The 15,561-nt window shown below is 30.7% G+C and overlaps 1 protein-coding gene across 1 annotated transcript; it reads left to right on the top strand.

Moving 5' to 3' along the window:
- Window positions 1-466: 466 nt before the first annotated feature.
- On the top strand, window positions 467-14,636 carry LOC129941362 (protein commissureless 1). Its single transcript, XM_056049973.1, has 2 exons — window positions 467-1,329; window positions 13,751-14,636. Exons 1-2 carry the CDS (start codon window positions 765-767, stop codon window positions 14,287-14,289), a joined length of 1,104 nt encoding a protein of 367 aa, XP_055905948.1. The 5' UTR covers window positions 467-764; the 3' UTR covers window positions 14,290-14,636.
- The last annotated feature ends 925 nt before the right edge of the window (window positions 14,637-15,561 follow it).

The following is a 15,561-nucleotide window of genomic DNA, read 5'->3' as shown; positions in this document are numbered from 1 at the left end:
CCCCTTCGAAATACTCGAGCCCTCTCTGAAATTTCAAAACTATATACAATTCTCTCTCATTTGCAGAAAAATTGTTCAGAATATCGGAATACCCTAAAGAGGAATCCCTTTTAAGAGTCGGATGTCGGAGTCGGAGAGTGAAACATTCGTGACGTCACTCATTGCAGGAGAACTCACCGAAAAGACACAACTTGACGGGAACTAGGGCAAGTCCAAAGGGACTTCTATAGAACTCTGTAGCACCACACCACCAAAACCGAAACCGAACAAAAACAAGAATCTTCCTAAAGAAATAACGTACAACTTTTTCTAAACAAAAAAGTATCTATCTTTATTTGGTTCTGTTGGTTTCGGACTTGTAGCGGTATCGGCAAAGTTAGGCAGGCGAGTGTGTATCTCTGAAACTACAGGGTTGTTTTTCCTTGTTCTTCTTGGACTCGGAGTGGGACTCGTTGTCGTGTCGTTTGTCGTCGTTGCTTGGAGCCGGTGCAGTGCATTTCAGTCTCAACTCACAGTCAAAGTGAACTTATCGGAGCAATTCCATTTCTAGAATCAGTCGTGTTCTAGAGGTCGTCGCAGTTGGTTCGATTGTCGTGTGGCACAAACAAGAATAAATAAAATTCACACAAAATTCCTTCTCACGATTTACATGGTGAATCTCGTAACTTGTATCCATCACACGTTTTGAGTTTATCGTTATTTTTCTTAAGTTTTATTTTTTTTTCTGTTGATTCTGAATTGAACTAAACTTATTTTTTGAAAATATGGAAACTACCACCGAAATGCAAATATTGGATACCGATACAACAATTTCCCTTCAATCGGCAGCAAATCTGCTCTACGACGTTGTCGACGATGACCATCAGGGTGGCAATCAAATAACTTTTGAAATTCCCTCCAATGTCGATTTGGAACGTATTAAAAATTTGGATAATTTCACAAATCTTCTTCATCGCATAAGTAATAGTGTATTGACCGCTAGTGGTGGTGGCGGCGGAAATAGTGGACATAATAGTGTTTCTTCTCAAAGCCTATCCAATAGTATTGGAGGTAGTTTGGGCAATGGTGGAATTGGTCATGAAGCAGTGGCATTTAGTTCGGATGGTCATGTGATTACAAAAGACCAAATAAGTGGCAGTGTTGTGTTAAATTTGGCCGATTTACAAAATTCCGGTTCGTTTTTGGATCGATTTTTTAATGGGGCCGATATGCATTCGATAATAAATTATTTATGGATTGGTGTTGTGACATCGTTGATAGTTTTGTCAGTGATATTCATCATATTCTCGTGCTACTTCTATCGGAAGTTTAGAGAATGGAAAAAATGCAGTAAGTACTAATTTTGATCTTTCTAGTTTTTATTTTTTAAAAAGAAAACTCAATTTTTGAAATGGACACTTGGATAAGGAAAAGACAAGACTTTGAAAATAGTTTTAGTCCTTGTTTTTTAGTGAATTCTAGAAATGGGAAGAACAGATATTAGAAGACTTTCAATGGAGTTAAGTGACTTTTTGAAAATTTAAATGTCACATTTCTTACAAAATTCCACATGAAGTTCAAGAAACACGAAAGTAATTTTTGAATTTCAAAAATATTGACTTTTGCAAGTCTGCCTGAAAACATTTGCTTTGTTTTTTTTTCGTAGTTTTGGAAAATCTTGTAATGTCACCGTACTTTTTAATTTTGCTTACAAATTGTGTTACGTTTTATGTAAAGAGGGAACACTATTACAATTTGTTCTAAATTTTTGATATTGTCATTTAGTTACTTAGGTATTCGGAATTAAAAACCTTAGTTAGGGTGTTATTATTTAATATTATGCAAAGTGTCACAACCGTCACAGAATTGAGTAATTTGTATAGTGTTGACACACAGTAAAAAGGCGTTTAAGATTTAATACGATATTAGTTTGAAGTTTGTTACTTATTAGGAACTATAAGCTTTAGTAAGGAAGAAGTTAATTTAAACCCTGCAGAATGACACAACCGTAACAAAAAGGAGTAGTTCAAAATGGAATGTCCATCATAATTTGATGTTTTTACTAATACCGAAATGAAACCTTTATCAAATACGTCGGTTATAAAGAATTTCATTAAATTTTGAACAACGAACGGCTTTTGTAATAGTATTTTTTAAGTTGTCAAAAAAGTAAAATTCTTGTTTTGATGTCACAAACGTAACATTTTCTCTTGCTTCCACTTACCAATTCTGTTTTCACATGCTTCAATATGCCATAGAAACAGATTACAAATGTAGGAATATTATTGATCCGTAATATTGTATTTTGACTTCAATATCAGAAACGTAACATTTTGACTTTTTTGAATTCAATAGTCTTGTTTTTATCTAATTTTTAGCTTTAATGTTTCATAAAATATGAGCAAAATAAAGGAATATTGCTTTCTAGAAAGTTAGTCAAGATTAAATTATAATTGAATTTAATCTTAACATTGCCTTTAAGCTTAAGAATTTATTTGTTCCTATTAGAATGAATCAAACGAAGTTGTATTTAAGTGTAAGGAAGTCATAAAATGTTGTTAAAAAATGATGTCCTGGTGTCACTTTCCTAACTTTGAACATTAACACATGAGCAAATTTTGAACGTGAGTTTTATTTTTGTTAAATTGGTCCCTCGAGCTGGATATTAGAAAGCTTTTTACATTGTTTGAATTTTTTTAATGGGAAAGTTAGACCCGAAGAATTATTTCTCACGTTAGAACTTAAATTAACTCACTTTATTGTGTAGTACAAAACTAATTTGTTGTTGAAGAAGTTTTGTCTATTATTTTACTCTTGTAACATTGAACTGTTGGAAAACAAGCATCAATTTTGAACTTACAATTTATATCCAAGTTCCTAACTTTTTTCGCTGTTTTAATAGCCAAAAATTGATAAATCACAATTCAAATAACCCGTCTATACATTATTTTAATCAATTAAAAATCTCGATAGTACAATTCTTAACTTTTCAATAAAACTTGTCAAAAGCCTTCACAAAAATGTATACAGTTCTTAATTCAAATTTTCAAAAACTTATTTCTTGTTTGAAGAGTTTAAATGCACAAAATGTTGAAGTCGATATTAAATATAAAAATAAAAACAAACTAAAATGTTTTAGTTAACATCCTTGAAAGTCCACATAACTATCCACTAACTTTCTTTATAAGTCTAACTCATGTTCGAGTTAATAAATCCTTCATTTCTTAATACCATAAAAAAATCTCAAAGAATCCATAAACATCATAAAACTTATTAAAAAGTTATCAAAACTAATTGGTCCTTCTTCGTTTTTGTCGTCGGTCGTTGGTCCAAGAAAAAACAACAAACCAAACTTTCCCTTACCTTTACCTAGGACATTTATTTTCCTTTTTGTATGTTTTTGTATGGATCTAAAGAAGGACAAATTTATATTAGATATTCCATCGGAAGTAATAAAACTTATCAAAGAAATAAAAACAAAACAAAAACTTATAATTACCTCAAGAGACTGTATTTTGTGTTTGTTTTTTTGGCGAATAAAAAATTGGTCCTTCGAGCTGGATATAAGAGAGCTTTTTTGCGTTTTCAGAATTTTGTTTTTTGAAAGGAAAGTTAAACAGGTACTGTAGAGTTTAATTTAGATATGAATTTTGTGTGATGCCTATCAAAAAACCCCTTAAGACATTAATAATTTGTTTCCCATAGCTGCCAGGACCTATATTACCTAAGCAAACACCTCATTAAAATTATGACCCCTCTGAGTCAAGTTTATCTGTGTAAAAAGCCGGTTGGTGGAGTATCTATCTCTGGTATCTTGTTGTTCATGAATTAATAAATCATTTGTAAGGAACCGGGAGATTCTCTTTCCCATTGGCTGGGAATTTTATCATGAAAAATAAAATAGGACCTTAAAATACCAACAACATCCTTAACATCCCAGCAACAGGATAATAGAACGAAAAAAAAAGTGAAACACTCTCACAAGGATCAACCCTCGACGAGGGAGTAAAAAAAAAAATATACACGATGATGTAAAATAACATCAACATGACTTACATTCTTCTATCTATAGATCCTTTTAGATGTACGTATATATATTTTGCTGCTCTGCTAATTTCTTGTTTTTAGTCGTCCTGAAGGATACAACAAAAAGCACGAATTAATTACTTTCCATTCCGATGTGTTTGTTTCTATTTGTGTTTCCTCTGGAATGTCAACATCCCTGACCTCAAAAAAGAATAGCAAAAAGCAAAAGAACAAGAAGAAGAACAACACGAAGAAGAAGAAGACAAATAAAAACACTCTGTGTTTCTATATATAAGAATGCTTCTTGAATTTTTTATTGTAAATTTAATTTACTATCCTCGCATCCTTGAATGTCCTTTTAATTTATTTATAACAAACAACCAAAAAGGAAAAATCTATGTATACAAAAGTATAAGAGAACACCGCACTCACTTTGTACGAGTAAAAGATCCTGTATATATCTATCTGTCTTGGTAATAAAGTAATTAGCAGGATTTCTCATTTAACAAAATTCTTATAGAGTCCTGTTTTCTGTATTTTCTTTCTTTTATATTTCATCTCTTTGTTATTTGGCAGGTTTGTTTGGTGAAAAAGAACAAAATTTATTTTGCACGTACATATACTCTCGCATATATCCTGGCAAATTGATTATAAGTTACCTTCTATGAAAGTTATTTATTTCCACCTGAACACTAAATATATATGTACATATATGAAGTTATATCCTAAGGATATGTGAATGTTTCTAAGGAGCCACATTTATTTTTCATATATACATTTGTATGCCACAAACCAACGGAAAGACCAACAACAGTAAATATTACTATAACTTCATCGACATAAGATATCCTTACATCTCGACCAAAACAAAAACACACAACAAGGACGAAATACCACCGAACGGCAGACCATAGGGACCAGGAGCACACAAAACACACTAAAAAAAGATCAGATTTGTTGTTTTGTTTCGGGGGAGAAGCAAGTGTAGCTTTCCCCCTCCCTTCAGTTAGATGATGATAAAGTAAGGTTTTGTCAGGAAAAGTAAATAATATCCTTTCTACCCACCTGTATACTTCCCGTTTGAACCACCACACTATATATCCTTTCCATGCATCCATGATATGAGACTTAAAGAGGATGTGGATCCTATTTGTCTAAGGGACCTAATTTTTCCTCATCCTTGTTGTCCTTTTATCCTGATTTTTTTCTTTTTTGTCTCCCTTTCTCTTTTTTCTTACTTTTTGTTGGAATTGTTAAAAGTAAATAGAGTAAGAAAAGTAAAAGTAAACAATTGACAAAAGATCAATTAAAGGGATTCTACACATCTACGAGTTTATAAAAATATATATGTCCCATATGAATTCCTTCTGTTCTTGACATGTTGAAGGATTCTTATACACAAATGTATGTATATAAAGAATACTTGACTTTTATAAGGAACTGTAAGGAACTTTCTTCTGCTTATTCTCTGAGGTTTTTATATTTTAAAAGTATTATGTAGGTCGTATTTTTTTTTCTTTTGTGTCAAAAAATATAATTTGCACCTCTAAGGGTTTGTAATAAAAATGGAAATTCCTTCAGAATATATGTAAACAAATCCTTGGACCAACAGAACTGTGATAAAAAATAAAAACCGTGGAATGGAGGCGAAGGTTATAAGCAAATCTTAAGCCCTAGACCAGTTTATACCAACTAGAAAATTGGAAACTGCAAAGTGTAAGCATTTCTTCAATTTCTGAATAACAGTCATGAAATGTTGATAATTGATATGACATCACTTTGGTTCTTAAAATTATACCAATTAGATACCCAAAAAGGAAATAGATAACATTGCTTTCAAATAGTCTAATAAAAAGTTTTCTTTGAGCAACTTTTTAAACCAAAATAAAACAACAATTATCTTCAAAGTGTAGTTGTTGTACTTTTTATACCAATCACTCTTTAATATAGGATGAATGAAAATCGATAGTTTAGACAAAAATTCTTACAGTATGAACGCATAGAATAAATAGATTTTTCTATTCGTAACGTAATCATGTTTTTTTCCTGCTATGAGATTAATTTTCAATTTATACCAATCGTACTGTTGTACTGTCAAGCGAAGGGTCTTGGGTTTCGATCTATGCCTGTGCCACATAAAGTTTTATTCACGGGTACTGCCTCTTGCGAGGAATTGACGAATTCTACAAGAGTAATTCTTGTCATAAAAAAGTGATTTCTCAAATTAGCCGTTCGGATTTGGCATATAAACTGTAGGTCCCCTCCATTCCTGGAATTACTCGCACACAGTATTGGCTGAGAGTTGCAAGTCACGAGGCCCTAGTTGTCTACGGACTGTTGCGCCACCTAACTTATTAGTTTTTAATGAAAACATTTATGCTTGAAATATTTGTTCAAAGTTTCAAAATATGTTAAAATGGAGATAATTTCCATTAACTTGTATTTTATACCAATTAAAGAAAATATTAATAAAGTTGCATTTACATACTTCCAAAATAAATAAACAAATTAAGTCATGACAAGGTTAGCCTCATGCTACTGGAATACATATTTTTTTAAAGTTGTCTAATACTCTTTAAATTTATACCAATAATCAATGTTATAAATGTGAGATATATTTGTTTCTATTACTTTCAGTCCTATCACTAACAATCTTATTGAATAAATAAAAATAAGGAGAAGCTTTGTTTTATGAATTTAAAATTATTTTATACCAGTTATGAAAGTTTTTTTATGCTAATTTTTGTTTAGATCTTGAATAATATTCCTATTTTTCTAACAATAAATCAAAACTAATCACATGCGTGTCAAAACAGTGAGTTTTATGGTTATTTCATTCATTATACCAGTTTATACCAATAAGGAAATTCAATATTTTCAAAGGATTTTCCTCCTATTTAAAATCACTTCGCTCAAAACAATAAAATGTCAACTTGTTTGTCACAAGACTCAGTTTTCTATATTTATACCAGTTTGATACAGTGAATAGAAATTAATTGTTTTTCATTGGGCTAAGAACCATTAATTTTTTTAGAAAAACCAAGAACGAAAAATCTTTTTTCTTCTTGTTTCCTCCTTTTTGTTTTAATTGTTAAAAGTAAAAGTAATAATAGAGTAAGAAATGTAAAAGTAAACAATTGAAAAAAAAAATATTCTAAAATTGTCTACACAGTCCTGTAAATATTATCACATCCTTGTGAATAAAAATAACAATTTTCATGTCAAGTACCTACAATTGAGTTTTGTGATTTTATATTATTCTCATACACACTACAACTGAGTAAGAGAGGGCACCACTACTTTCTATATGCAAATTTTTTTTTAAAAAGGAAAAGTATAATCGCCGCAGGATAATTTTACATCCTTTTATTTTGCACAATTTATATACCTATGCCAATACCTACATTACATACGACTTTGTAGAGTTTTGCTGTTGTTGTTGTTATTTTCTTTCCATAGAGAAGAGTATCCATTTTTTGGTATGTAAAGTTATATATGTTTTTTTAAACTATTTGTTTTGTCCAATGGCAATGTCCTTTTGAGTCAGGATAATAAATTACTTTCTACTCGTAAAAGATTTATTTGCTATTTCCATTTTTATTTTATTTTTTATTTGAAAAACTATACAATATTTTTGTATAGGTATAGAAAGATACAAAAAGAGAGTGTTTATGATACTGACCCAGGCTTCGGGAATGTTAAATGTCCTTTCACAGGACGAACATAAAAAAAAAACAAAAACAAAAATATCTTTACTCAGGACAAAAGCTTCAAAACAATTTATGACTGTTGACAAAAGGATGAGTTAGAGAAGGTTGCTTGCATATATAAATATTCAGGACGATGTTGATGATGATGATGGGAGTGAAGGTGGCTTAAATTGGATTTGCATAAGCTCATCGATATTAATTATAATTTATAATCATAACTGTTTTGTTAGGATCACGTTTGATGATGATGATGACGATGACTATGACGATGATGATGGTTATTATGGTATGTGAAAAGGTAGAGGAAGCTAAAATATATACAAAACCTACATATTGTTTATTTATTTAGAACGATTTCAAGTTTGAGGCGTTGATGAGGATATAGCAATAATAATTGGTGATTTTATCGATAGGTATAATTTTTGATTTATCGAAGCCGATTAATGATATTCCGTGTGGTCGTATGGTAATTTACGGGTTTCATACCACAAAACTGAGGGTAGATTATTAATTTTGATTTGAGAGAAGTGATTAGGATAATATATGTTATGTACCTTTATACGATTCGTTTATACGGAAGCAGAGGATAACATGTTGCTGGTTATGGGTTAGATGGTATGAGTATGATTTTATGCATTTAACTAATAAATAAAAAGCACACATGTGGCAATAATTTGGGATTCATCGAGCTGGATTAAACGAAGAAAACGTGATATTTTGAGGTTTTTTGTTTAATTTATATATTCTCTGACCAAAGTTAGAAATATTTCATATAAATATTTTAAAGTTTTTAATTGTGTGTAAAGAATTTGTTCCCTCGACCCGGATTTTAGCGAGAAAAACGAGTGTGAAAATATATACTTCGGTACTTTGCACATTGCTGCATTGCAGATAAACGAATCCTTGATGGATCAAAATACAGCTTATCTTTTTCGCTTCAAGACAAAAGTTGATCCTTAAGAAAATACTTTCTTACAAAAATCTCAAAAGTACTTGAAAAAAGACCTGGAAGAAATAAGAAACACCTAATAATAATCGTCAAGGATATCTCCTTAAGCACGCTTCATGCATCCGTCCTTATTGTGTCAAAATCTTAAAAGTTTATTCTTAAGGAAGTTGAAACTGAATTGGTTTTCAATTTCAGACAAAGTATATATCTTATAACAAAAAATTAGCCAACTTTTCCTTAAAGTGAACAAAAAAAAATTCCTTTGTTCAAGTACTTATGGTTTTAGCCTCACTTAGGTACCCGTCCCGTTATAAACAAAAAACGAAAAAGAAGTCTTAAGTCAATTTTACCTAACTGTACTTTAACTTTTCCCAAAAAAAAATCGAAAGGACACAAAAGCCAACCCAGGACCTGTCGCACAAAATTTGTTTGTCCTTTTGTATATTATATTCCAAACGATTTGAGCTTGTTGAATATTTCATTTCACGTTTTATGTCATTGTCTGTGAAAGATTAAGCTTAAACAAAATAAAAAAGCCGGGTGAATTGTTTGTTTTTTTCTTTGTTTACAATGTTGACTTTTTTAAGAGAGAGAAAAAAGTCCTTTGAGAATATTTTTTCTTTTTTAAAGAATGTTCAATGAATACTTGAATTTTTGTCTCCTATCTAAATTATTTATAAAATGTCATTTTGTTACATGATTTGAATTCAATTTTAAACAAACAAAAACATGAATCCTGTTAATGGTTCTTTCGGGGGTTGAGATTTATTGAATAAATACGTGCTTAGCAGAACAAAATAGTACTAAAATGGTGATAATGGTATTTTATCATTGTGGTCCTTCGAGATGGATGAAAGCCGAAACTAAAGACTTTTAACTAGTTCATTACAATTATTTTACTTATAATTCGATGATCCTTTCCTTCAAGTTGAATTGCGCCTTAAAATTCTTAAACTTCTAACAAAAAAAAACTTTCTAAGTTTTGTTGATGTTTTATTGAAAATTTTGGTAGTTCGAGCCGGATGAACCAAAAAATTCTAAATCAGGGAAACAATATACAGTCCTTTTAATTATCTTTAGAATCAAAATGTTTCGAATATCTTGATAAATTATCAAAAATCTTAGTTGTTTTGGACGATTTATTTCAAAAAAAAGATAAATATAAAATATTTTCCAAGAGGTTTCTCTTTTGAACAATAAGAGCTTCAATATATTTTGATCTTTTTGGTGATTTTTTTTTTCAAAAATGAGCTCTCCTGAATCAAAAATTATTTGCTTGAAACACATGTATTTCATACATCATACAATTTCTTGATTCAATTACATTTAATGGACTGCCATTAAATGGTCCCTCGAGCTGGATGAAAAAAAATGCAAACAAATAAAACTTAACTGCTATATTAAATATGAAATAAAAGTATGAATAAAATATTAAACAATTGCAATTAACACACCGCTGCCACAGCTGTTCCACTGCTGCAAACATAAAGAAAAAAATAAACTTATTTACCCAAACACACATGAAACACAATCCACTCAAGTCGCAATCGCAAGCAATCAATTTAAAATATTAATTGAATAATTTAATCCATATATAGAGTTACTCCTGGTTCCAACAAACTCAACTCGTTGGTTGTGTTGTTTCTGTGCATTTCACTTCGTTTTCGGTTCGGTCATTCCAGCCATATGTGGACACACAAATTATATATCCCAATAAGGGACATTCGCAAAAAAACAAAAATGGATACTCATAATCATTTTTTATTTGCCAGGACGAAATTTATTGCCCTTTTGTTCAATTTTCAGTAAAACAAAAAAACATATCCTTGCTGAAAGATAAAAAATATATAAAATATACAACAGAATAAAAAAACAAAAATTGTCAACAAAAAGATGAGCAATTTTCATTTTGCAATTCATTACATTTTGAATGTCGCGGCCACAACATTACATCAATATATAGTTGTTCATTCGACTGTATCCCCAAGGATACTTATTATCACTTCGCAATTACACATGCAATTGCAGCAGTAAGCGATGATGATGCAAAGTTGTGAAAGGACGAATTAATGAAACCACTCCAACACAAAACATACAAAGAAAAATTCCATATAAACACCACATAGCATCGCCCACAGTCCATTACGTGTAGGATGTACTAACTTACCCAAAAAGGACGATGAATATATTTAAAATACACAAAGAGAGATAAGCGGATGTTGTATTTTTTGTGTCTCACAATAAAATGGTGGACTCTCGCTGGTTCAACAAAAAAAATGTAAATAATAAAAAAAAGGATCTCATAACAGCAGGAAAAAAGGACTTTTATTGACCCAGTCACGAGGAAGGACATCAACAATCCCGAACCTTTACAACACAATTTGGTTCAGTTCATGTGTTGGTTGGTCTCGTTCTACTTTTTGGTTCTTTTATTATTTGTACTACAACCAACCAAAGCAAGACAAAAATAAAAATATCCTGAAAATCCTTTTGTTATTTTGTATTATGTCTGGAGGTTGTTGTAAATTTTTTGCACCTCATTTTGAGGATTACCATCAAAGAGCAATTGGGGACACAGTTGAGTGTAAAAAAAAGTGGTGTTGTAAAAAAGAAAAAATATACGCACATTTATACGGTCCTGTAAAAAAAGGACATCATTGGAAAGCTTGAAAATTCTTTTCTTTTATATACCTACTTTATTGAGTGGAAAATCTTTTATGTTTTTTTTTCTTTTTTTGGATCTAAGAAAGTATAGATAGAGAGGTCAAGTCAATCTCTATGATGGTTGCCATCAGAGTTAGATGGGGGTTGGGTAAAGCGGTTCTTTGGTTCTTCTTTTAAGAACATTAAGAATGACAGAAAAAATAAGCTTTTGATATAAAATGAAGTCCTTTAATCTGGTCAATGGTATGTCTTTATGAACAAACCAATTTTTAAAAGGCAAAAGAGGGAGTGAGTAAGGCCTTGATGGTTATTGGAAATTATATTGTTTGCTGATGTTTTGTCCTTTTGATATTTTAAACGTGCTGGGTAGAATGATGGGAATGATTTTTTATGGTTTACTTAAGAAAGTTTATAAAGTATTTTTGAATTTCTCAATTACATTTCTTTTGGGTGTGACTTTTTAGGAAGTAAGATTTTAATAAACTGGATTTTGATTTATGAAATTTGTTTTGTATTTTGCTCATTTTAAAACAAATAATGCAAACAGTAAGTTCAATTCCTGTAAGAAATGGTCCCTCGACCCGGATTTAAAACAATCTGACGTAGAAATGCTACAAGTAGCAGTGAAATTTTCTGGTTTAACACCTTATTTATCTACCTTACAACAACATTTGTTATTAAAGACACATAGAGATTTTAAATGGAATGCTTGTTTTTAATTGATGTGTTGATAAATATCATTTACGGCTAACTTAGACATAGTCTAATCTTATGGTCAAATGTTCGATGAATTTTTCCAATATTTTTGGCTGTATCTCGGAAATAACGCGGCGATTGTGGTCCTCCTCGAGGCTTATCATGTCAGTCTAATTGGCAGACACTATCGAATTAACATATCCCTACAATAAATAGTCAAGCTTCCTTGAATTACACGATTTTGTATGGAAATATACAGGCCCTCAAAGTGAAACAACTCTGAACAGCTTTGCCACGTCCATTCGTGTTCAAATGCAAAGTAAATAACTTGACAGCTGACAAAATGGCTCACAGTGATGCCAACTGGAAGTACTATTTTAAAAAAATACCCTTTAAATCTGGCTTTAAAGTTTCACTTTATTATAATGCTTGCAGTAGAGTTATGTAAAATATGGTCCCTCGAGCCGGATTTAAAGAAATTTACTACTAAAATCCTTGTTGAAATGCAAAAATCAGCAGTGGAATTTTGTGGTTTAACTATTGATTGTGGATTTGTCTCGCTGTCTGAAGAAGAATTTGGCATTTGTCGTCTACCGTTTATCTATTTCAATAATGGATCTGCTTATCTCGACAATTGATAACTCTTCTTTCTAGGTTGATTAGTTCATAAGCCTCTGTACATTGAAAAAAGAACAAACTTGTAAAATTTGTTTGACGTATTAGAACTGTAGCCTTTAGAAAATAGTAAAGCACAACTGTCAAAACCTGAGAACCTTTTAGGCTTTCCTTAAACCAAACATCAAAATGTTTCTAGAAAAATTCGGTGCCTTAACCCAGTATTTCTAATTTAAACAAAACCCTCAGATCTTAGTCCTTTGTCATACCTTTTTGTATCAAAATCTTATTTTAAACCTCAAAATCGTCCCCTCCCAACCCAACTCAAAGTCATTTACATCAAACATAAATCTTTAAATCTCCATCAGAGATTTTGGAATATCTCAAAAAAAAAATATTACAAAATAAATCCATTTTCTTGTCAAATTCATTCGCATCCATGACATATTCCTGTTCTGTTCGAGGAACACAACAAAAACGAATATAAAATTCACTTGTTTCCTTGGTCTTGGTCTTGATCATCATCATCATCCAGCATCAAATACACTATCCCCTCTTAACGTTCTTAAGAAAAGGGGGAATATTCCTGGATTTCGTGTCGGTATGGATGTATTATGTACTATGAATATGCACAATGTGCGACCCGTCAAACCTCTGCTCTGCTCTGACATCTTGTCGTACATCTTGTACTTCTAGGGATTCCTTCCTGTCGTTTTTTTTTTATTTTCCTTCTTCATTCTTCTATCATGAGAAAAAGAAATTTGAAAATCATAAAGGGGGGCCTTTTTATATAAAAGACGTATAGTCTTTTGTATATGTATTGAACATCACGCAACACCAGCAGCGATAAAATTCAATTTTCAATTGAAGAAAGGATAACAACTCATGTTCTCTTTTTGATTGACATATCTTTTTACGACTACGGATTTTCTACCCTAAACACTTTATTTAGTTTTTTTTTATGTTGCTGTAGCCTTTGTCGCTTTAAGCGAAAATAAAAAGTGTGAGTGGATTTAAAGTGTCCTTTCAAATGATTGATTGAAATAACAAACTTATATCCTTTTCTTTTACATAATTTTCTAATTTTTCTTTTCCCTTCTTTCACTTGCAGATAAGGACATCCGATCGCATTTAAACGGTGACTTGTACCCCAATGGAACCACATGTGGCACAGCAGGAGGTCAATCAGAAGCCAGTTACTATCAAATGGAATCTCCACCCTGCTATACCATTGCCACAGGACTTCCCAGCTACGATGAGGCATTACACCATCAGACACATTTTGCATTCGGAATGAAGTTTCTCTATCCAGTGTGTCCTGCTCCAATGGTAACAGTTGCATCATCAGCAGCCTGGGAGAAGTCGGAACTTGCTGGAATGAAATCCTCCGCATCTGACTCACCATCTTCACTGCAGCTGCATCAACATTCTCAGAGATGGCAGAATGTGGATAGTGTTGCAGCCACAACACTTCTACCAACAAGTCACATTAGGAGTATTAAGGAGTCAAGGAGCCATCAAATGGATGCAGCAACAGCTTCGGTGATGTCGAGAAATTTTTATCATCACTCAAACATTATCATCAGCAGCAGCAATGATGCTGCATCGGGACCGGGAGATGAATGCAGTGAAGTTTGCATCGACGCGTGATCTTCAAAAAATCAAAATCATGTTTTATATTAAAAAGATTATTTTTGTTTGTTAAATTTTTCAAAATGTCCTTATATTCTATTTATTTTTCAAATCCTTTTTATCTGAAATCCGCTTGATTCTGCTCTGAAAATTGCACGAAATATTAAGTCCTTTAAAATATGACTTTCGATTTTTCAACATGTTTGTACATTTTTCAAATCCTCTTAAAGGACTCCTCGTATACATAAAACAAAGGAATTTATAATGGAATTTAGAAACAAAACTTTTAATTTTGTATTTTTGTTACAGAATTTTTAAGGATTTTTCAAGTTTCTGTTGTTTTTTAAATGTTTTTCTAATTTTTTCCACAAAAGTATCAAAAACATCCTGATTAATTTTCCAAAACAAAAATGTGTGTATAAATTTATTTGTATGTTTATAATTTTCTCAAAACACAAGACTGATTAGTTGTTTAGTTAAAAAATTTAATTTTAATTTAGTTCATAATTTGTTTATTATTATTATTATTTTTTCTAAGAATTTATGTTAAGAAAATATTTATAAATCAATAAAAAGAAAAATTAATAAAGTACCACACACCAATTAATAGCTGCAAATTTTTGATGTAAATACCTAGTGCCCTTAAAAATAAAATGAATTCTATACAAAAAAATAAAATATAACTAAAACTTTCACAAATATTTAGCTGCGCAAAAAAAAACACCATAGTTCTCATAAATTATAGAAAACCAAAAATAAAAATTAACTTTTTTGCACTGATTCACGCGCTTTTTTTGTAAATAGAAAAAATGAAATAAAATATTAATGTCAAAAACAAAATACAAAAATAAAATATATTATATTTAACGCAAAATTGCTTTGCAAAATCTTTAAATAAAAATGCATACAAATAGATATATTATATTAAAAAAACAAAAAAACATATATTTGCTTTTAAATTGTACAAAATAAAAATAAATTAAAATGCTAAATTTTAAATATTTTCTTATTTATTTAAAAATCAAATTTAAACAAAACTAAAATGAACACCTAAACACACAAAATTAAATGTGCTAATACGATAAGTTTTTCTGTTTAAAAAATATTGAAATGATTTATTTTTAAGTAAAAGAAAAAAGAAAAACTCTTTTAACAAAAATTGTATTAAATAATATTATAATTTAAATTGAACTTGAGTTCGATTGATGAAAAATATACGAAAACAAATTTATTTTGATTGAAATTTTGATGTTTTTTATTCAAATTTAAAATTGGAACCGTTAAAAAAAG

This window comes from Eupeodes corollae, chromosome 1 (assembly GCF_945859685.1).
Source record: "Eupeodes corollae chromosome 1, idEupCoro1.1, whole genome shotgun sequence".
Lineage (NCBI taxonomy): Eukaryota > Metazoa > Arthropoda > Insecta > Diptera > Syrphidae > Eupeodes > Eupeodes corollae.
This window is presented reverse-complemented; position numbering and strand designations above follow the sequence as displayed.